Genomic DNA, 22,873 nt, shown 5'->3' with positions numbered 1-22,873 from the left:
AATATAGAAAAGGTAAATACACATACAGCTGATTCAGGAATGTATAATGTTTCTTAATCACATTGCAGTACCTTTCCACAAGACAGGAAATGAATTTGAATGGGTTCCATATATTACTTTTGAGACTGACAACTTTATTGCAGGAGGATTAGAAGTACAGATGTAAAGCATACTGTATTTGACTGATTACCGTGACTGTGTTTACTGTTAAAGCTGTTCAACTCAAGGTGAAATGAATACATATGATTTTGTTTCCCTCTTCTAAAGAAACTTTACATCCAACAGCTGCTGTAAAACAAATGGAACAGGTCATAACAAGTTTAAAATATTACATTAAAAGCACTCATCATATAGTCAAGATTTATGTTTGTATTTTTCTCATTTTATCACCATCAATCATCACTTTTTATTTTTCTCTTGATAAAATGGTTATTGACGTTAGGGAAGAAGTGGCAGTTTGAAATGATGATCACATCAATAATCCAAATGGATGGAAGTTGAGTCTGTAATGTGAGTTATAACAAGGGCACAAAATGAAGTGGCCATGAAACTTACGCTCCATAAACATTTCACCTTCACCGAAGATATTTCAGGGTTCATGTTCTAGTTTTCAGACTGAGGAAACAGTTTCTGAGCAGAGACACCACAAGCCAGACCGGTTTTGTGCTTCCCATCTGCTCAATCGAAGCAATAAGAAAGAAGCCACAGTCTTGATCAGTACGTTAAAGTTGCTTTAATTTCTTTTTTTTTAAAACATTTATTCCAGGCTGAATGATATCATTACCACAGTTTTGACATGTACATCATTAATATCTTAGTTAAACCATCAGAAAATAAAAACAGCCATAGAAAACATTGCTTGTCTGTCACATCTGGACAGAGGTGTATTTGAAGTCCTGTAAATAACACACATACACACACACGTTGCTGACTTTTGACCGTGAGCAGGGCTTTTTTTTTTCTCCTTCTGGTCATACCGTAGCAGGTCGGGTAAATCCCACAAAGCAGAGCACAGGAATTCAAATACAACTTTCAGTCAGGTGTGCAGACTACACTGGAATAGTTTTATTAAAACATTGCAAGACAGAGAGTCATTCACCATTAATAAGAGAGGAAAAACGCTGCTCTTGCCTTTATTCTCCTACAAAACAGCTAGCTATTGTTTTATCTTTAAACTTTGATTTTTACAAGACAGAGAAAAATAAAAAAAACATGTTGTGATATGAAGAGTGTTGTAAGAGTTTAAAAACATTATGAAAGGCCATTAATCAGTGACTAGTCCCACAGATCTTAACGTTGTTTGCATCAATGGTGCAAAAAAAACACTGTAAAGTACTAGACCATAGGTAGCATTGTTACCATAACATGGACATTTTCTTTCTAGTAAAATCACACATGTAAGATTGTCTCGCTAATACGAGAAGTGGTCATTGATTAATAATAAAATATTAAAATGCTGTACAGGGATGGTGGTTGAAAGGTGTTTGAATGTTAGGGCTCTGCTCACTCAACTAACTACGAGATTCCAGGCTTCTCTGAAATGCAGCTACTACTTACTACATCACCCATAATGCAAATGGTTATCAGTGTGATGTCACAGCTGTGGGAGGGCGTGCAGCTACTACAGCTCTAGATGTGAATGTAAACAGGACAAAAGTAGGGAAAGTAGATGGATTTTATATGATACTGCAGTGTGTATTGAGCGTGTATGTGTCTGTACAGCGTGTGTATGTGTGTGTGTCTGTGTTAATACGTGTGTGTGTGTGTGTGTGTATGAAGGCATGTGCAGTGTTTGTGTAGAAATGCTAGATAGGCTGGCCCTAGCTTGCAGCCAGTCAGACACACTGATCACCGTACTTACACACAGTAACACTGAGATAGAGCGATAGCCAATCACACTGCAGTGATGTCACACACACAGGTTCACGACTACAGTTTTTATACACTGTACACAGAGTTTTAGAGCGAGAGGAAAAACCACTGGCAGTCTTCCAGGCAGTGTGTTTTACTTCTCCATCTCGCAAAGTCACCTTGAAGAGAATTTGTGCTTGTGGGTAAGAAAGGAAAAAAAAAAAAAAAAAAAAAAAAAAAAAAAGACTCAGGACTGGTGAATGAAAGTCGATCCAATGTCACCAGTTAACAAAATAAAAGCACAGGAAGAAAAAAACAACATTAAGAAGAAGAAACAAAATACTACAGTTGGTCACAGTATTACATCCCGAATGTCAGCTTATAATAAAACATAAAAAAAACACCCACTGTCCTTTATTCTGAAACACTTATGTAACATTATTTATCAGGGACGTGATTTTTTTCAGGTTCTGCGACACAACTTCCATTCAGTAATAATGGAACGCCGTTCTTTTTTTTTTTTTTTTACTGCTTTTTATATTCCTGATCACATCCCTGAATGAAAACAAAACATCATAGTAACAAAACATGTTCCGTCCCTCGTCAGCGCTGATCGTCTTCTGGGGGCCTTCACTGGCTTATGTAGCACCTGGCAAATGTGTAGTCACAATTTATCTGTCTTTTCATTGTCTTTCCTGTTCCCTTTTTATTTACAGCCGCAGGGAAAACATTCCAGATAAGGTGTTTTCCCCCTTTTTGAGACATCTGGAGGCAGTAGGAGAAGAAGACAGAATCAGGCATCCCTCATTGTTACAGTATAGTTTTTTGGCACAGGTTGAGCCTTCTTATGTCCCTTGTCTCTCGCTCCATTCCCCAAAGGCTTCAAAGCAGTTACTCCACAACCGGATTCCTGGCTCATACTCGAAAATGCATTAACTGACGCGCATACTGTATGTGCACGTAAACAAGTACGGAGAGAGACGTGGACACCACTTTTCGAGTTCACGATTCAAGTCTTAGTTAGACGACAATGTTAAGCTAAAGAGAGAATGTGGATGTGCTGCTAGAGTTTCTATCTAAACATGGCTTTCCGATTCACTGGCTTATCATTTATACAGATGAGTGTTCAGTTAGACTATCCGCCTGTTTGTTTGTTTGTGTGTGTGTGTGTGTGTGTGTGTGTGTATGAGAGATACAGCAAAAATTTCCATGATAAACACACATCACACCACATTACCAGTAATGATTCAACAGTCGACTTTTCATGAAATCAGAATAAAGCACATGTTCACTATTTACAGCTCTGTACAGTGTGTGTGTGTGTGTGTGTGTGTGTGTGTTTGTGTGTGTGTGTGTGTGTGTGTGTTTGTGCATGTCTGTGCTTGTCTCTGTGCGAGTGTGCGATCTGAATGTAGACGTGTCGGGGGGGTTGAGTGGTGAGAGTGGCGTGGCTGCCTCCACTGGAGGGCAGTGTACAGATCCCAGTGGAGGAGGAGGAGATATTTGGAGAAGTAGAAGAAGAAGAAGAACCTGCGGAGCCGGAGCCCAGGCTTTAGTTGCTGTGCATTGTGGGTATGTGGGCTGGTCCATCACAGCAGTGGTGAAATGAGCAGCTCGGGATGTGGTAGTAGAAGTAGTGATCTTTTAGGATGGGCTTTGACTGTCTTTTGGATAATTTTAGGTGAGGAGTAGAGGTTGACCTTCAAAGTGCAGTCCTTTACTGAGGTGCTTGGTTGATGAGTTCTGGCCTGCTGTGTTGTTTCTGGTGAACCGGTGATAGTGAATTTCAGTGGACCTTGACAAACTGGGGTCCTGTTGGTGCTTAAAGCGCTCGGCTCTGCTTGAGCTCTGGTGAGCGCTGTGTCGGGTGGTGCTGTTGGCTGTGAGAACTGGATTGAGGCAGTACAGGGGTGGACTGATGCGGCTCTGGTATCTTAGTGGACTGAGGATTGTGGTCGGGCAGCGGGGTGAGGCCGGCTAGCCGGGTCCAGTTGGTCGTTGGGAACGGAGCGTCGGTTCTGGTCTGGTCGGTTGGTGGCCAGGTACTTTGCTCTCATACTGGAGGTGTACTGGAGAGATAGGAAGACAGTGACAGAGGAAAGAGAGACGAGCATGTGGGGAAGGGACACAAACAGAGGGAGAATTTGAGATAAGAGCGGGAAACAATGAGAAGCAAGAGGGAAAGAGGATGACAGAAAAAAAGGACAAAAAACAGACAAGAAAGAGGAAAAACACGGATGGATTATGATTAACCATTATTTACGCCGAAGAATAAAAGAAGTACTGTAGAAATAGTCTCAGTTAAATAATGTACATTAGATCAAGAGATTTGAATGGTTTCAATACATAGGTAGATAGATAGATAGATAGATAGATAGATAGATAGATAGATAGATAGATAGATAGATAGATAGATAGATAGATGGGGTGACAACATGTGAGGCAAACACAAACACACAGGTACAGCAGAAGTACTTTGACCAGTCATTTGGACAGCCGGGGGTGTTTGATTACAACAGTCATTCATTATATAACAGCTGATTACGTCTGGATGATGTTATTGTAAATTAGCAGATGTGGTTTTATTTTGTCAGTAGTTTGTAGTTAGTGCTCTAGTTCTGATGTAGTAGGTTAGCCTGGTATGAGTTAGTGGTCTCTCGTGAGCAGCTAGCTAGTTACAGTTGGAGGTCTCTGGTTTCCACGTCACTGCAGACAACAGGAGAGCAGTTCTGCACAGGATGGCGGCCCGGTCGACAGCCCTGCCTAAGAATGATGAATCGTGGCCATTTGGGTGGCTGCTACGGTTCAACGGTGGAGGTGGGAAACATGTGCTCCTGTGACTGTTAAATGGTGAAGGGTGAGGGGGCACAGAAACAGAGGACACACACACCTCGACCAGAGAATGCACACATAGACACACTGTGGGAACAGGGGGGGGAGGGGGAGCAGGAACTTTAGAGGTTTGGGCTCAAGTTTACTCAAGGGCTGAACTGTCAAAAGATCTTCAGCTTCACTGCAGGTTATAACCAGGTGGCGTGGAGCGAGACATGAATCCTAAAAAGTGTGCAGAAGTTATGAATAATTCTACATTCGTTTATTAAATTTAGTCAGTCCATGGTATTGTAGCCCCAAATGTGTACAGTTGATAAGAGCATGGAACAACATCCACAACTACAGGCTCAGCAGCATCTTGTCAAAGCCAGGATAGTCAACACGTTTGTAGATAAAAGAAGGTGCAATCCAGACACCTGTATACCTTGCAGAATGTTTTCTTATTGTATTGAAGAAAAAGCTTGATACACTGCAGGACTAAATATTAAAAATACTCTTAAAGTGTTTGTTTGAGCTTCTCTCCGCCACGGCAAAAGTGGTGTCATGATCAGCAAGTCCTCTCACGCTTCACTGACGGCCACAGTGAAACCAACCAGACTTTTTACATCAGAAATAGAGAAAAACTGTGTGACTACCATGTATTATACTGACCCAACAATTACACTTATCAAAAGAGTCAAGCTTCTCTTTTGATGCAAGTGCAGATCCAACTATCAACAGGCTTCTTTTAAAACTTCCAGGTAATCCCAGGCTGCCAAAATGACCTTCATGAAGGCGATCCATGATCACTGTCTAGTTTTAGCACAGAGGACACTTGCAGTGGTGTGGGGATAGGGAACTACCTTCCAATATCCACACTAGCATGCACTTTAAGTCATGAATGAGATAAAAGTACATTCATCAACAACATGTTTCCTTCATTACATTCTGAAATTACAAAATGCCATCTCTGTGGGTTCTGCGGTTTGGAGAATTTCCCAGCAGCACTGTGGGTATTGGAAGATAGTGGAGGGAGAGTGTGATCTAGAAAGTGTGCACTTACAGAGGGTGGAGGGGACTCCCTGCCAATCAGGGGGGTGTTCTCACACCGAGGGTTCTGAAAGTTTGCGTTCTGGCTCCTGCATTATAGAATAAGAGGTTACTGCATGTGGTCACCCTGCCGCTGGTGCTCAGTTGTTGAGCTGTTGATCTGTGGTCTGCTCATGATTACAACTTAATGACCCTCTGACAAATGGCCTCTGACAAATGGCCTCAGTAATAATTACAAGTCAGGGACTTAAGCCTGGCACCATATAGCCAGGGGTTAAACACCTCTGCCACAGTCCAGCATAGTTAACATTCTTTCTTAACAATGCACAAAAGAAAAACATTTAGTCTCACAATGGGACACGCTCTGTAAAATGATGCTTTTATCAGTGTGGAGACCTATAGGCAACTGGCTGTAGGCACATAATTTAAAAAAGCATATATTGGTAATTTGTAGAGCATCATTTCAACTATTAACGGTTTCAAGAAGAAAATGTTTAAATATAAAATATGAATTCATTAAGCTTCAAATGTGACTCATAAGCACAATTTAATATAAAGCTAAATTAGGGCTACTTCTTTTATCTTTGATATTTTATATACGACAGTGCAACTACCTAACAAGCTTATAATATGAATGTCTGAAAAGAACCTAACAAATATGGTTCATCTTGTTAATAAAAAGGTCTAACACAGAAAACAGTTCCTTAAATACTCCAGTTTTTCGAAACTACAAAAATATATTTTTACGTAAGCGGCTTGATATAAACAAACACAAGTCAACACACATTCATTATATGTTTATGTAAGTTACTGAACGGATTTCCTTGGATTATATGAACCTGGTCCTTTGGCAGCTGATAGTCTTGCTGCTGACAGCTGACTATAGTTCCACAAACATGACAAGGAAAAATGTGGAGGGAAATAAATCCCTCTACAACCCTGCAATATGCTTTGGAATATAGTCATCAGTATTCTTAAACATACAGGATTTGTTCATGGCCCAAACATCAAAGACATGGTCCTTTAATGGTCCAAAAACTCAAAGTAATACATGACTATCAGAATACAGACAACTGAACTGTTTAGTATTTAATTTTCTTATTTTTAAAGTTGCAGTTTCTTGCTTTGCAGCAAACAACATATTATCCTTGATTAGCGCACAGCTAAAACAGAAGCAAGCAGTGGCAGACTTAAGATGCTTATTTCACTTCTGTATTTTTGTTGTATTCAGAGCAAGCAATTGCAGGCCTGTGTCAAACTGTAAGACGTAGCAAGCGGGGTGAAATTATTAACTTGTGCTGAGGCGAGTGCAGATCTGAATTAACTTTTTTAAGTCAGGTTTTTGCTAACGCTGTGGACTGAAACAGGCAGGCTGGCTGATACAGCAAGCATCTAATTTTCTATCAGTTTCAAAGGGAAAACTAGTGAAAGGTTGTAACTCATTAATTGTCAAACATAGCTGACAGTGTGTCACAAAGGACATAGCAAATAACTAGCTAATCTAATTTATCATATTACAGGCAGTGAGCGTTGCTGTGCTGCTAGTCTGGGTCACAGGGGGGCAAGCATCAGCTACCTATGGCAGGCAGTGTATTGATCCTGCTAGCCTCTAGCTAGCGGTGGGTGCTAACTCACATGTATTCAGTGACGGGGGCATTGCTGACAGTGTGGGCTGTAGCGGGCAGGCTAGCTTCGCTACCGTAGCTGGAGCCACAACTGTAGAGACTGGGCATGTGAACGCGGTACAGGTTATCGTGCACACCGCCCCGTGAGGCGCCCGACTCGTCCTCTCCGTCTTCCTCATCCGTCCTTCAATTCAGGGTAAGGGCAGGGCACGAGAGGGCATGATGGATAGGAGGGGGGAAAGGTAGAGGGGAGGGAGATCCGAGAGAGACAACAGAGTGTAAACAAGTGGTTGAAGAGGAGGTTAGGAGACGGGAAGGCGTTCTTGTACTATGAGGAGCCCCCTGATACAAAAGACTGGTTAAGACCATGCCTTCAGCCCCAAAGCAGCTGAACAAGAAGAAAAGGAACACGGGCAGCATTCATCTACAAAACAGGTCCACAACAAGTACAGTAGGGTCTCTAATATTACTGCACAGCTCAAAGTGGAGAGCTGTTTTTTTGTTGTTGTTGTTGTGTGGTTACATAATATTAAACTGTATGAAGGTAGAAGACTCTTCGATATTCTCAAAGTTCTCTTAATACGCAGAAACATGCAGTCATTTTCTTCATGCAGTCATCCTCTGTTGACATGGAGGATTCCTGGTTTTTACCGTCCATTTCAAATTGTCCAAACAGTGTCAAATGTCAAGAATCCACTTTCTTTGATAAAAAGTCATGCATCTCTGAGTGCTACATGGAAATTAAAGCAAAAACGTCAGGAAAAAAGGAGATAATATGGCTGGTTTGGGCAAACCATTTTCAGACATAAAATGGTCAAGAATGTAAAACGGCCAGCAACATAACAGAATGAGGCATCAAATAAGATATGTGCTGATTTGGAAGTTGGATCTCTGGCTACAGAATTATACTGGGTGTGACGATGTATGATTAATCACAAAATACATATACATGTGCATATGTGGACCGTACCATTAGGACTATTGTTTTTATATACCAACAAAGTCACATCAGGCTGGAAATGTTTCAAAGAGGGAGGGAGCTGTATGAAGAATATTTTAGCAGGGCCCTGTGTTAACAAAAAGGTAGAGGAGATGTTACTACCCCGGTTGGCCACCAGATGGAGGCATTTCACTCTTTCAACCAAAATGGAGTTAAGCTGTGCAGCCCATCAGAAAGATTCAGCAGTTGCAGCACAGTCAGCCTAAAAAGCAACCAATCCGGTGAGCAGTTATTCTTGCTTAATTCAGGGACATAATGGATTTTTATTTAATACCCCACCGGACCATACGCTAGCATTGCTGGTAATTCACACCCACCAACAACACCAAACCACACTATTATGGCACAGCTGTGATTCATAATTCAAATCATTCACCAGAGTGAAAACCGTCACGTATAGTGTGATGTATAGTCTAGAGCTCTTTGCGCTGATTTTACCACGGAATGATTTGGTTGATCGAATGGGTATTTAAAGGGGCTGTTTATTGGATCAAAGGGTCGTTAAGGTTCCTCAATATCCATCATCATTCGCTGAAGCCCAAAGCATTTCCAAATCAGGACAGGGAGAGAGGGAGAAGGGAAGGAACAGAAGGAGGAAGTGGGGCATAGAAAAAAAAAAAAAAACGTAGTGATAAACAATCTAACACAACACTGGTGCTCCAAGTCCACGGTGGAGAAAAGAAAATGAGAGAGATGTACAAACAGAGAAACAAACAATCAGCCAGATTGGCAGTGCTAACGGCAAACAATAAAATAAACAACAAAACTTGCAGAGAAAACTTGATGGATGCAAAGACAAGCAGGAAGACGTATAGAAGGATACAACAGCTCAGAAGGCAAATACACTTAAAAGTATGACATGCATGGGCACCGAGTAGATTCTTTATGGGTCTTTCTCCTGTTTTCAAGTTCATCAGCTGAATTCAGTGAGACAATTAAGAAGTTAGAACTAGTTACATGTTAGCTGTTAGTGTAGAGATTAACTAGTTTAATTTAGGGCTGTAAAGGCTTGTGTGTAGCTTGTGTATGTGATTGTGAGAGAGAGATTGTTTGTGTGTGTGTGTGTGTGTGTGTGTGTGTGTGTTACCTCTTGCCAGGCCAGGTATGTGGCACACTGCACACAATGGAAGAGAACATCAGAGCAGTGACAAAGGAGAAGAGAACCAGGTAGATGAGACCCTCGACTCCGTCATAACACAGGCCTGTTAATGCCTGAACATAGTCCTACAACGACAGGAGAGGAGAGTCAGTTGTTAAGAAGGATCTTGGGATTTCAGGACTTCTCTCTTCTCCTAACACAACAAACAAAGTGACTCACCATGTGTAGGCTGCGACAGTCCACCAGAGCAGTCAGCTGGTGAAGACCAACCTCCGTGGAATTCAGCACAGACTGGATTTGCTCGAGACTCCCCTGCACGCACAGAGCAATGGTTACACATTCACGCTCAAATATGGATATCCGCCTTCATGTACATCCACACACACATACACACACACACAAACACACACACACACACACACCAGATAAACACGTGTGTGCTGACACTTGTGTAAATGCCACTTTCATCACGCTCCCGCTAACGCAAATCCCCTCATGCATGAAAATAAAGACCTACAGATCATTGCACACACAAGTGCACGTACCTTGGTGTTGGCATAATCACGTGTTGCTGATCTCAGTAGCTCTGCCACATCATCCTGCATCTCCACCAATGCTTTGTGACTCCCTGACAGCCTCTACAAAACATACAGAGACACAGAAGACACACAAACAAAAGTATCTTTTGGTTATTATATCGTTTTACAGGCTGAAGCAGGTAAATCAACTGAAAGAAAGAACAGTAACTTCAATACGACAGGACGGTGAAGTTACCTGCTGGAAGGGGTTAATTTGGCCAGAGCTGCACCTCAGGTAATACTGCAGGATATCTGGGAATATAATAATACATACATTTAAAGTATACAGTTTAATGAAAAGACAAGCAGTATGTTTCTATGGAAGTGTGATAGCAGTAACATTCAAGCATAATTGTGTGTTTGTGTCTTTATGTGTGTTTCGGAGGCAACATCTGTTCTCTACAGCAGACAGACAGAGCGGAAACAACTGACAGACAACAGAGCTCATTAGATGAGTGCAAAAAGGAGAGTGAGGAACGGAGAGGAAGAAAGGGAGCAATTGAGAAGTAAAGAGGGATATAAAAGGATGAAGAGGGAGAACAAATCAGATAATGATCCACAGTGAAAAAGCTAAAAAGTGCTCTGAATATTTTTATTTATTTTTTTTACATCTGGGACGAGCAGGAGGACGAGAGAGCGGGGAGTGTGCAGGGTTGCTGATGCATTGCAATCAGCAGAGAGAGAGTAAGAGCTTTTAGATACCAGAGTGTCAATCAAACACAATCCCCTTGGATACACTCACTCATACACACACATAAACACACACACTTGTTTCTTAAAATAGAAACAACATGCCAGGGTGAGATTCAACTGTCAGTGAGGAAACTGGAGTCTATTCTGGATGTTCCTGCTTATTTGTCAACCTAGAGCATCTCTATAGCAGTCCAATGACCAGTCTCCTTCTATCCCTCCCTGCATCACTTCACCATTCATCAACTGAGAACACTATTCAAGTACTTTATTCTCCTCATCCCCAGAGGTCAAAATAAATCTGAATGGTTTCAAGAAGTAATACACACAGGCTTTTTTCTTGTGAAATAATGGATTGTCTTATCTTATGGCCTTTAGAAACATCTGAAAAGATAAAAAGACCCTTTGCTTGAATTGCTCACAACAAATACACATATTTGAGCTGTGGCAATGATTTGCAGGTAGCTTTGTTTTTCTAGTCTAAACGGGTTGGAACCGCCGCTTTACAGTAGGAAAACCTTAAAAATGGCTGCTACCGGTTGACAGGTCCTATGTTTTTTTTTGTCTGCATACCTTGGTTAATGACAGCGTTTTCCTTGGTTACCCTGGTGATGTAGGTATCCGGGGAAACGCAGAAGTCGCTGGCTGACTGTAAGAGGGTAAGCACACATGACACATCAGGCTACAGTAACATCCCCTTTGAACACACTTGCTCGAGCAGTGGGTAGAGATTACATCATTGCAGAGCCAGAGAGCTCGGCGATGTTGCCATGGTTACACTTACAGCAGCAACAGCCAGCTCCAGGCCGAGAGACCCCCAGCTGATTATCAGAGTCAGAACCCCCAGCAGACACACTCTGAAGGACAAAGCAAATACATATTTTTAAAGTCAAGGTTGGGCTTACCGACATACCATGTATTACACAGCTCTGACACACACACTCAGAGTCTCGACAGGATTTCACCCCTCCAACAGGAGCAGATCTTGGGGTATGATGTGAAGTAACGTACCCAATCAGAGTGCCTCTAGAGTTGCGTATCAGGCCGAAGAGCACCAGAAGACAGATGAGTACATCAAACAGCAGCAGGCCCAGGTACCCCAACCACCTGTAAATATACAAATTCACCACAGTGTCTCATACATGGCCTCGCAGGAGAGGGTGTTCATCACCGAGCAAATTAATCCTCAGCATTAAAGCCATGGTTCGTTGACAACCTTATGCCAGCGTGGTTGTTTTTAATGGGGTTAACATGCAGGAATATATCAAAAAACTGCATGACTGAAAATGTGAGACCAGTTTTCAGTTTGATACAGCAAATACTGCTGAAATGCCTGACACACACACCAGTACTCGTTAGTACTGACCTGTAAAAGTCAAAGGCCTCCGTCTTGCGGGCCAGATCCTCCAAGGAAATATCAGTATTGGACCAGAAGGGGACATCCACCATCAGCCTCACCAGCTCGTCCAGCTGGCCCTGCAGCTTTTGGACGATGGACACGTAGTCTGTCTGCTCCTGGAAGGCTGTCTCCAACTGGACCAGGCTCTCCTCCACTGTCTGGTTTAAGGCTAGGGCGCTGTCAGACACCTGGATTCAGACATTAACCAAAAAGAAAAAACTGGCATCAGTCACATTTTATTATTTTATAACTGGTTTGTGAGGTAATCTTTTAAAGACAAACAACACAGTACGTATTACTGACCAGTTTCTCCACCCCAGATACGGTGCGGTTGGCATGACGGAGGGAGTACGCCAAACGACTGGCTCCATCACTCGACTCTCCATTTCCGTAGAATCCTACAGCGATGCCAGCGCTGGGAGGCAGAAAACAGGAAGTGCCAAGTGTTAACACAATGACTAATTCAACCATTGGATGGCATCAAATTCATCAATATGGGCGAACCATGTCTTTTTTTTCTCTTTTGCTCACAGTCACACACACGCACACACGGCAAAACTGCACCAAGACGAGTAATTTATCAAGTGCAGTTCCTCTGTTAACCAGCAACAGGCGGCACTGGTTCTTGGTTCTTTGCTTTGGTGTCACCCTTGGGCCTCCGGCAAGCACAGGACTACCAGGAATGATTCTCACACACACACACACACACACAGCGTCCACACAATAATTGGGTCACCAGACCGCACATAATATGGTCCTTCTGCAGCTCTGCACCGACATTCACACATGACACATGCTACAATATCTTTGGTTCCTAGCACCGACTCTCTTTCTTCCAAACCGTAGTTCTCCTATGTTCACTATATTTACACCGCACACTAACCTCCCGCCTGCCCACCACCACCACCACCACTGCAGAAATCTTTTTTTACACTCTCTGTTTTGCCACATCTAACCCATTTTCACCACATACCCCTCCCCACTGGGCTTTTATTTTCCCACTCACCCTGTAAAGCTCTAGTAACCCCCTCCTTTCCCTTTGTGTACTGTATGTGTGCATGTGTGTGTATGACAGGACTCTTTGCATTCATGATATCTGTCTGCACTCTAACACCAGACAGATTTGTGGAGTGAAATTTATGGCCATTGTTAAGGCAATTCATTCTAGCCCATTAGATTTTGAATAGCCCCGTGTTGAGTAGCCCCGTGTTACACACAATGGTGTGTGTGTGTGTGTGTGTGTGTGTGTAAACACACATTGTGTTTCAGAGCTTTAAGATGGACTTAATGTGTGCATGTAACATAAAACAAATACAGAAGGAAGCAGGCTTGACAAGAGAAACAGAATAAAGATGAACACAGTCGTGAAGACACATTAATGTGCTTCGTGTGTTGATGTAAATATCTTCTCTTTTATTTGTCCATTTCCCAACCCATCCCTGCCTCCCACCATTTTACTCCATCCCTCATGTCATCTTAGTTTTGACAGGAAATCCTCTCTCTCCACTCCTGTTTACTCATCCTCCTCTTCTCTCCAACCACCCATTCCCTCTCCCACTGCTTTCTCTCTCCTCTTCCCTTCATCCCTCCTCTTCTCTGTCCTCCTCTCTATGACTTTTCTCGTTGTTTTAATACCTGCTGCTCCTATCAAGGGATTTCATGACTTTATTAACCAACAGCTTAGAATATGAGACATAAATGAGGGGCTGCAGCAAGGCAGAAGGTCAGAAGTTAAATAGCTGACAGCAAACACTGGCCAGCTTAGCTCTGATAAAAAGCCCACACAAAGGAAACCACATACATTAGTGAGACATCATTTTGCCTTTGAGAAACAGCAACCTGTTCTGAATGATGTTAACTCAGAGAGACAGAGCGCAGCCTTAGTCTCTGCTTCAGTCCATTTTCAGCTGAAATGTACTGACATCATAAAGCTTTGCTGCACCTAAATGACCAAACTAAAATGCACTCAGCGCAGTCGATCAGATAGTAAATGCTGTATTCAGTCAAAATTGGGTTCATTATGAGTTCAAATCCAAACAAAACTCATTCACCTGAATCCAAATAAAATAAATAAACTTTAATGTTTTATTTGATATGAATAGTGCAACCTGAGTACACAAAGTGAGACCACATACAGACACCTAATCCCACTAGTGACTGCTACATACAGAAGTTATTCTGTGCAGTATAGAGCAATGTAGGAGAAGGGTGGCAACTAATGATTATTTTTAGAAATACATCGATCCAATCTGTACTGGCACCCATAATGACATTACTTTGTGTATTGGATATCGGCCACTTCATAACCAATACACATTATATTATTGCACTATTATTAAAACTACCATTTGATACTGTCGCCAAATCACAAATCTTAAGAACTGTAACTTTAAATACAGTTTCTGTGTCAATGTAATGATACGATTCAGTGTTACAGGTGTCAGTTAGATTCATTCTGTGACAACCAGCTGCAGAGTCAGTTTTTAGAGCAACAGCCTCACATTACCTTACCTCAAAATGATTGTAATGTGTTCCAAGCAAAGTGAAATATAGTTTATACAATTTTTGGAAAAGAGAGCACCAGTATCGCATCAGTACTCAGCATCGGTAAACACTCTGAATAAAGGTAGCTGTATCAGTATATGATTGTATCCCCAGTGATTTTTGTTATAGGTTATCTCTCAATCTATTTTAATGATCAATAGAGGAATCATTCTGCCTATAAAATGTCAGAAAATAGAGAAACATGCCCATATCCACAGCCCAATGTGCCATCCTAAAATAACTTATTTGTGGCCAACAATGTAAAACCAAAAGACAATGAGAATAAAAAAACTGTAGAAAAAACTGTAAACAACCTAATACCAGCTACAGCTTCCATCTAAACACACTGCACCTGCAAACAAATGGAGGAAGTCCACATGCAGTTGGTGTTCAAAAATAAGACATGATGTCATATTAAATAGTGGACCAGGAATCACACACACACCCACACACACACAATCACACAGAACGCATGCGTACAGGCTCAGATCCATATCAAATATTCAAAAAGAAATATTATAGCTAATCATAAAATATTAAAGCCTGCAAAAACACTCTCCAACACTGAGTCACGCAAACGCGCACGCAAACACACACACACACACACACACACACACACACACACACACACACACACAGACATAGCTCCCCCTGACTGTATAATTCATTTCTACTCTCTGCATCAAATTCGCTTCTGTCTCCATGGCAACCTTTCTAGGCCAGGGAGAGGGCTGAACACAGAGAAATAATAAATAACGGAGGGGGACTGACGGAGATGAAGAAAAGGGGAAGAGGGGGAGAAAAAGTCAAGAAAGGGGAAGGGGAAAAGTAACGAGAGAGTAAACCAAAGAGCGATAGTCTGTATATTTGCGTGTGCATTTTTGTGCCAAGAGGAGCAGAGTCTATGCAGCTCAGTATCTGTGGTCAAAATAGACTCTACTCTGCTGCTGGGTCCCTTAGGTCAAAGACCTCAGCGTGTACACACAGCCTTCACAGTCAGATAAACACAAACAGAGGAGTGTAACCACCTGGCTGGCTCCCAGTTACACCACATTGGCTTTTAGGTTTACACAAGAATGAGTGAGCTTGATTGGTGCAATGTACAGTCATAATGCACATATGGCGGCTGTTGGCTGAAAACATTGTATCTCCAAAATGTCAACTTTGGAGGAAGAGAGAAGAGAGGTTATGTTTTATGCTTGATGGATTTGTTCTTCACAATAATGGTCTATTTGTTTTCAAAGGGTTTCATCAGACTGCCCCCCCCCCTTCTGTTTATTTATCCCGTCTTCTCTCCAAATTCACAGAGGAGCATACTGAATTTAAAGTATAATGATTTCATACAACAACTGCAATACACAGTGTACAGTATATAGGGCAGACTAGATAAACACATTTCTGAAATTTCTGCAAAATAAAAGCGAATCAGTGCTTCCAGGAACTACAACAAGTTCAGATAGCATTTGTGTTTTTCTTCACGAGAAGGAATTTATCTGTTGTATCAGCTGCTATGGAGATAGAGCTGATACAACAGATAGACTCGAACTTGGAACATTACAGTTTCTGTACGTGTAGATCCCTGTCCTCTCCATTGTTTTATTGTCTACATCTTGGGGTGGCAGTTAAATGAATGCTTTATATGAAGTAGAAGAAGCATAAAGAGCCGATCATAAAAGGTTTTTCTGATATTAACATTGTTGTTGCACTTCTGGCATTTCCTCACAGGTTTTTAATGTGCAAATTGAAAATGTGCAAAAAAACTGTTGGAAGGAAATATAACTATTAATTCAAGGACATTGAGTCAGACTTAGTGTCTGTCCTGTGCAGTTTTAGTGGCATTCTCTATGCAGCTGTACACCAACAGGCTGTGGTATGCAGAGAGGCAGCTAATCTGTGGAACCCCCCCCCCGTAAATCCCCGGAGAAAAGTTCGAGTCTCCACTTAAGGCTACAGGGCAATTCCTTTGAACGTGCAGAATGATTAACTATATCAACTCCTACTCACTCAAGTATCCTTAAAGGAGCTATTTGTAAGTTTTGCTATTGCTACATAGCCAACATTTGCATTAACAGCTGTTTATTCGCCAAGAGCTGTCTCCAGAGGTGAGAACCACCGCCAATGTGGACTCTCGCTTTGCTTCTATTTCTATCACTTCTTTTCTTCTAATGAAGTTAGCACGCTAACCAGCTAGCTCCGGTCTGGCTGGACCATATCGTCATTCTCTGATAGTGAGTAACTGTAACGTCCAGGCTGCCCCAAAGAAGTAGCACTGCTCAGAGGACATATATATATATATATATATATATAACCTCTTGTATTGTTAAATGCAACAATGGCTGAAGCTCTTGGCAACCGAACATCATCACCACCTGCTCCCAGCAAGAAACCATGTTCAGCGTCACAGAAAACTTACAAATAACCCCTTTAATAAAACAAATCTTATAGCATGTGGAAGCGGTTACCAGGGCTAGAGGGGGTTAAATGTCCTTCAAATACACTTGCCGTTTAAATGTATAAAGGTGTCACTCTTAAGGGAATAACCTCTCACCTGCAGACGAGTGTGGCGATGATGACGCACCAGGCCGTGCAGCAGCAGTCGGCGCTAGGCTGCTGAGAGTGTGTATGGGAGTGTGAGGAGTCATCACTCTTGCGTCGCCGGCAGCAAAGCCAGAACGAGTAGAAGAGGAGAAAGAGGAGGTCCAGGCCCAAACATAACAACGCCACAGCACCAAGCAGCAAAATAGACTGGAGAGAAGCGGGAGAGAGAAAGAAACAATTAGTGGCAGCAAGAAATGTACGATTTCATGATACAGTTTATGTTACACATTTTCGGTCAAACTTTGGGATGGATTCATTCTGTACACAAATGTTTCATGTTTAATAGTTGTCCTTATCACAGGGAAAGGGACAATTTAGGAAGAAGGTTAAGGACACAGGAAGCAAATTAGCTGATATGAGCAGAAACCAGATACATGCAGAGACCACATGATTTAGTTTCCTGTGTAGACAGATACACACAGACACAATTTGTGCTACTCTCTCCAGCTATTTGAGACTAGAAAATAGTTACTGTTTAATGGGCGTTTGATGGATACCATGAAAAACACATTTGCACACCATCAAACACGCACACCTCCACAGTGTGAGCGGAAGCGATGCTGTTCGGGAGCTGCGTGCGCTAGAGACCCACCACACAGATCACATACCCTCTAAAAGCTTTGAAGTGTAAAAGAAGGAATGGGTGGTGGGGGCAGACAGACGGAGAAGTGGGGGGTGGTGGTGTAAATTTGGAACAAAAAAAGAGACAGGCTGGAAAGACAGAACAGAAAGAAGATGTGAAAGAAGATGACTGAACTGAACACTAAAAAGGGAGAAATGGATAAAGACAGGGATGAGGGCTGTTACAGCATTTTGCGTGGAACTGATGAAATCTTTTTTTATCTCACACACACACACACACACACACACACACACACACACACACACACACACACACACAGCAATGTTAGTTTTTCTTTCCCCTCTGGACTAGTCTGGAAAAGTCATTCTACTGCAGGGACCGTGAAGAGACGAAGGCACGTTTCTGGTAAACCAAATCTCCACCTGCAAGACCACTTTAGACAAAGGAATCCTGCCACGGCTCTGCTTGTTCGGAAACAGCAACATTGTAATTCAGGGGACTCCTCTGTGGATGATAACACAGTCTGACTCCACCTCCAAGATACTCACAAACTTCCTGGCTTCCAAGACTGACTTCTAAACAGCCGATTTTTCTACTGACCTAATTTTTTCCTCACTGCCAGCCAGCAGTTTCCTCACCCTGCAGCAATTTATGCACCTCTACTGTAAATATGCACATGTATTGTATGAGTGTATATTTGCCAGAATTCACATTATATTCGAACATTAATTAATTATGATGGTTTTCGTTTCTTAAACCATACGTAGGCAACGTAAAGCATAATATTTCAGTGCAGTGGTTCCAAACCTGAAGACAGGGACCCACAAAAGATCATTAACAAGATAAGAAAAAAAATTATCTAAATTATTTTTTCTTATTTTCCTCTTATCTTTGAATGTTTATTTGTGGATTGTTGAAGAATTGTATCTCTTAAGGCTTTGAAATTTAAATCAAATAAAAAAAAGGATAAAAAATGAACAGAACTGGTCCTACCCACAGACATATAAAATTGCTGATGTAGACATTGTTTCGTTTTGATGGGTAACAAACCAAAACTGTTTGTGATCCATGTTTTGGGTTTTTAAGAGTCTACAGTCAGGCCAGCGGATCTGTGAGACTGTACATAGTGGTTCTTGGAGGTGAGTGCTGAGGGAAATGCTACTAGTTTAGCAGATAATCAGTCATAAACCAAAGTACTGGACTGTAAAATTTTGACCCGATGATAGAGCGAAATTAAAAGTGGGCCGAATCATAAAAATTAACATGATGATTAACAGCAGATGTGTTGCGAGTGGGTGAATTTAAAATGTATGAGAAAGATATTAATGACATTCTCTAAAACGTGAACATATTTAAGCTTCATTTTCGTCAGGAATGAATCAGACCCTTCGTTTCGACTGCTGAACTCGTTATTATGAGCTTTTAAGCTGTTTGTGTTCGGGAAGTAGCAGTGACATTTAGAATTAAAACGCTGCATGTAATATCCCACTGAAAAATCTGCTGTGGGTATCTAAATTGTGGAAAATAATATGATCAGGTGGGTGGCAGGTGGATGATTTATGCATACATGCGGATTGGGATGACAGCAGTCGATCCATGCATCACTAGTCCGTCGAGAAATTTCATGACAATATTTTAGTCTGGACCAAAGTGGAGACCGCTAAAAAAACTTGTGATCTCCAGTAAAACTTTAGATTGTTAGTGCAAAATGTGATTTATTGCTTATCTGAGAGAGTCATCCTGTCCCTGTGGCCTTGAGTTCCTGAACTTGTAAAACATAATAGAAATAACTGTTCACGCTGACCAGTCACACAAGAGCCAGCTGATATACTGTCACTAACTAAATCTCTTTTCTCATTGAAAAACAATGTGGTCTAATAAGGTCAGCATTAACTGTGAACTGTGGCAGATGTATAACCAGGCCAGCAAAGGGTAATGCATCAAATCTGGAGGGCCTCAGCCAATCCAGCATGGCTTGTGGGTCACTAAGCTAGACCATTATAGGATACATTACGATACATGACAGGATGTGACCTGCAGTGGCATAATGTGACATCCGAAGGGAAAGGAGTGCTAATTTTCAAACCACAAGTCTCAGTCCCTATTAAAAGCATCAATACACCTATATTTTCTGAGGTCACTACCTACTTAAAATAGTTACGGTCCTTGGGTAGGTGGTGACGATGTTAGTTTGAATATTACAAACTAATTGTGGCGCTACACTATTACAACTTAAGTTTCAACTTCCACAAATATCAGAAGGGAATTCTGTGACATTTATGTTGTCAATAATGCTGTGTTTCTGTCATTACCACATTCTTCCTTTGTGGTGGGAGAGCAGGTGGTAAGCTATGGCTGAGCCAGAGGAAATTCAGTTGATTGCTTTTTCCCTGACTGCTTTTCTCCAACAGGTTAAAGAAGATGAGTGGAGGATGGGGGGAGAGGATCCTGATGGGAGAGAAGGGGGAGATAAGCTCTGCAGATTCCTAGTCTCTGGTATTATCCTCTGTTATTATCTATGAGCTTAGCTCGCGACAGAGACGTTGTGCTGAGGTAAAGGCAAACTGTGCTCCTCTAATGCATTGTTTGATCTCTTGTGACGTTAAAATCAACATTAGGACTCAATACCATTTACAGTAACATGCATTAAGCTTTGCAGAATGAGAACAAAACCTCACGCTACAGTATATAATGATGGATATTTCCATGGCATCCCTTATAAATCATGCTCCAGGAATGAGAATGGGATGATATAGATACCATGATATGGAGGAAAGAGGGGAGGTGAAAGACGCTGGGACACAAAGTGTGGTATTTTTTACCATGAAATATAAAATTATTATTAGAGCTGGAAAAATTGATTCAGCCTCTCAAATTTGAGGATTTGCTGCTTTCTTTTGGTCATATACCCTTTGGATACATAACCTTGGGCTCCAAGAAAATTTTAACCTGCATTTTTTCCACACATTTTATAGAAAAAAATGGATTATCAAGAAAATAATCATTAGATTATCCAATAATGAAAATGATCATTGGCTGCAGCCCTATAAAACAATTTCAGTCCATTAATCGAAACATTTTTTTCATTATTTAAATAACTGCTTAGTTTAGAAAATGTCCAAAAACAATGAAAAATGCCTGTCACAGTTTCAAAAAACGTCTTGTGATGACTTGTTTTTAGTCCAAATCCCAAAAGTATTAAGTATGCAAAAATACAAAACAGAGAAACACAGCCAGACCATAAGTGGGTTAAAGCATTAACCCACTTATGGTCTGGCATTTTTACTTCACTATTTATTTTTAATTATTAATTGATAACCAAAACAGCTAATAAAGTAGATAGTTACTCAACTAATCATCTCAGAACTAGTGGCCATTCAGAGTAATAACAGCTGATCCAGGACTCTTGGTGTATGGGCTTAATGTTAAATTTATAATCTGACTATGGACCAGGTCTCTGCAGCTACCTCACTCTCCTCCCACTGTGTACGATGGCCGCTAGATTAACTGTCAGGCTGACAAACCATCAGAGCAGATTAAGTGTGGATCAATTAGCTACTAATAAGCATGGTGAGCTTGGTTGTGCATGTGTGTATGTGCATGCTTACATGCAAGTGTGTGTGTGTGTGTGTGTGTGTGTGTGTGAACAGCTCCAGGAGATCAGCTTGCGGGCTGGAGGAGGGGCTAAATGTTAAACGCCCAGGCACAGTGATCTACTTTCAATCTGTCCGTTTAAGTGTGTGTATGTGCACGCCTGTGAATGTGTGTGTGTATGATTGAGCTGACAGGATCAATCACTTCCACTTCAGCGAGTTGTCCTTGCACTCTCCCTGCCTGTGTGTTACTCTGTAGTCTGGCCTTGCCCACTATCCTCTCAACGTCTCTCCGGAGGCGCTGACTGACCTCGAGTTCATGCTGCTTATATTCACCTGTACTTCTGGGTCAAAGTGCAACCAAAACACTAACAGCAATTTCTGTATTCAGACAAAGACCCAGATAGTTTGCTTTTCTATACACAAAAAAAAAAAGATTCAAGAGTGGCACCTTTTGTCCTCTCGGATCCTTTTCAAAACACTATGAGATAATGTCTTCCACTGTGCAAATCTTAGCACACTACTCAAAAAAATACCAATTACTGACTTACTTTCCACAGCTGGGAATATGTGTGTGTGTTATTACAGGTCACATGATTCCTCTGTAATGTTCTGCAGCTGTTAAACTGTGGCTGGTAGCTGACTCTGCGATTCTTCCGGAATACAAACAGATGAACACACACACACACATACACACACACGGATAGGCACACATGCTATTCCAATGCCTTGCAGAACTTCAGGATAAGAGCTCCGATTTCAGCTCTTCAGGAAAAATAAAAAATAATAAATAAAACAGTTTTCTTGCAAAAAGCCACAGCGTCAGCATCCCCAATAAAGTCAAAGTCATCAGAGACCAACTGCTGTGGTGAATGAATACTAAACAGTTTGTTTGTTTAAGAGAAAAACTCCTGCATAAGAGAGGAGAAGTGAGTAAGTGAGTGACTGAGTGAGTGACTGAGTGAGTGACACTGTGTGAGAAGAAAGTTTTGAGCAGCTTCAGAGCTCAAGAGCTGAATACAAATGAACCTGAGCCAAATCACATCAGAAAGAAAAACACAACACAGAAGAATCTCTCTCTATTGTGTGAGAGAGAGTGTGTGTGTGAGTGTGTGCTACGTTGTGGTGTGTTGACGGACTCAGCGCACTGAAGGACACTGTGTAGGACCTTGTTTGTATGTGTGTGTCTGTTTGTGTGTTTCTCAGCTGGATGAGTGGATGCATGAAAGCCTTTGAGACAGATACACTGAGCCAATCTAAAGACGGGCTTCAGTGAAAGAGTGAGAGAAAGAAAGAGAGCATTCTTTCACAACAGACTACAGCCCTCCCCTTCCCACTCTCTCCCCCCTCCCCTCCCTCCTCACTCCCTCCCTCCCCCAACCCAATTCAACCTCCTTCTTCTTGTTCTTCTCACCCTCTATCTCTCCCTCTCCCCCCCCCCCCCCCCCCCCC

At 41.7% G+C, this 22,873-nt stretch overlaps 1 protein-coding gene across 1 annotated transcript in view; it reads right to left on the bottom strand.

Moving 5' to 3' along the window:
• Positions 1 to 718: 718 nt before the first annotated feature.
• The window catches only part of ttyh3b (tweety family member 3b), a 26,182-nt gene continuing 4,027 nt past the window's right edge, over positions 719 to 22,873 (bottom strand). Inside the window, exons 3-15 of the mRNA XM_023430576.2 lie at positions 17,196 to 17,392; positions 12,407 to 12,518; positions 12,071 to 12,291; positions 11,716 to 11,811; positions 11,489 to 11,561; positions 11,278 to 11,353; positions 10,211 to 10,266; positions 9,982 to 10,074; positions 9,656 to 9,748; positions 9,425 to 9,561; positions 7,348 to 7,521; positions 5,726 to 5,801; positions 719 to 3,920 (exon numbers count right to left, since the gene is read on the bottom strand). Coding sequence (XP_023286344.1) covers positions 3,786 to 3,920; positions 5,726 to 5,801; positions 7,348 to 7,521; positions 9,425 to 9,561; positions 9,656 to 9,748; positions 9,982 to 10,074; positions 10,211 to 10,266; positions 11,278 to 11,353; positions 11,489 to 11,561; positions 11,716 to 11,811; positions 12,071 to 12,291; positions 12,407 to 12,518; positions 17,196 to 17,392 — 1,539 coding nt within the window. The 3' untranslated portion in view covers positions 719 to 3,785. The remainder of the gene's footprint in view (positions 3,921 to 5,725; positions 5,802 to 7,347; positions 7,522 to 9,424; positions 9,562 to 9,655; positions 9,749 to 9,981; positions 10,075 to 10,210; positions 10,267 to 11,277; positions 11,354 to 11,488; positions 11,562 to 11,715; positions 11,812 to 12,070; positions 12,292 to 12,406; positions 12,519 to 17,195; positions 17,393 to 22,873) is intronic.

The sequence above is a fragment of the Seriola lalandi genome, unplaced genomic scaffold (genome assembly GCF_002814215.2).
Source record: "Seriola lalandi dorsalis isolate HSWRI2012SDOR001 ecotype SW California unplaced genomic scaffold, Sedor1 jcf7180002054907, whole genome shotgun sequence".
NCBI classification, from domain to species: Eukaryota; Metazoa; Chordata; class Actinopteri; order Carangiformes; family Carangidae; genus Seriola; species Seriola lalandi.
Note: the sequence above shows the minus strand (reverse complement) of the source record. Positions and strands in the feature narration are given on the sequence as shown.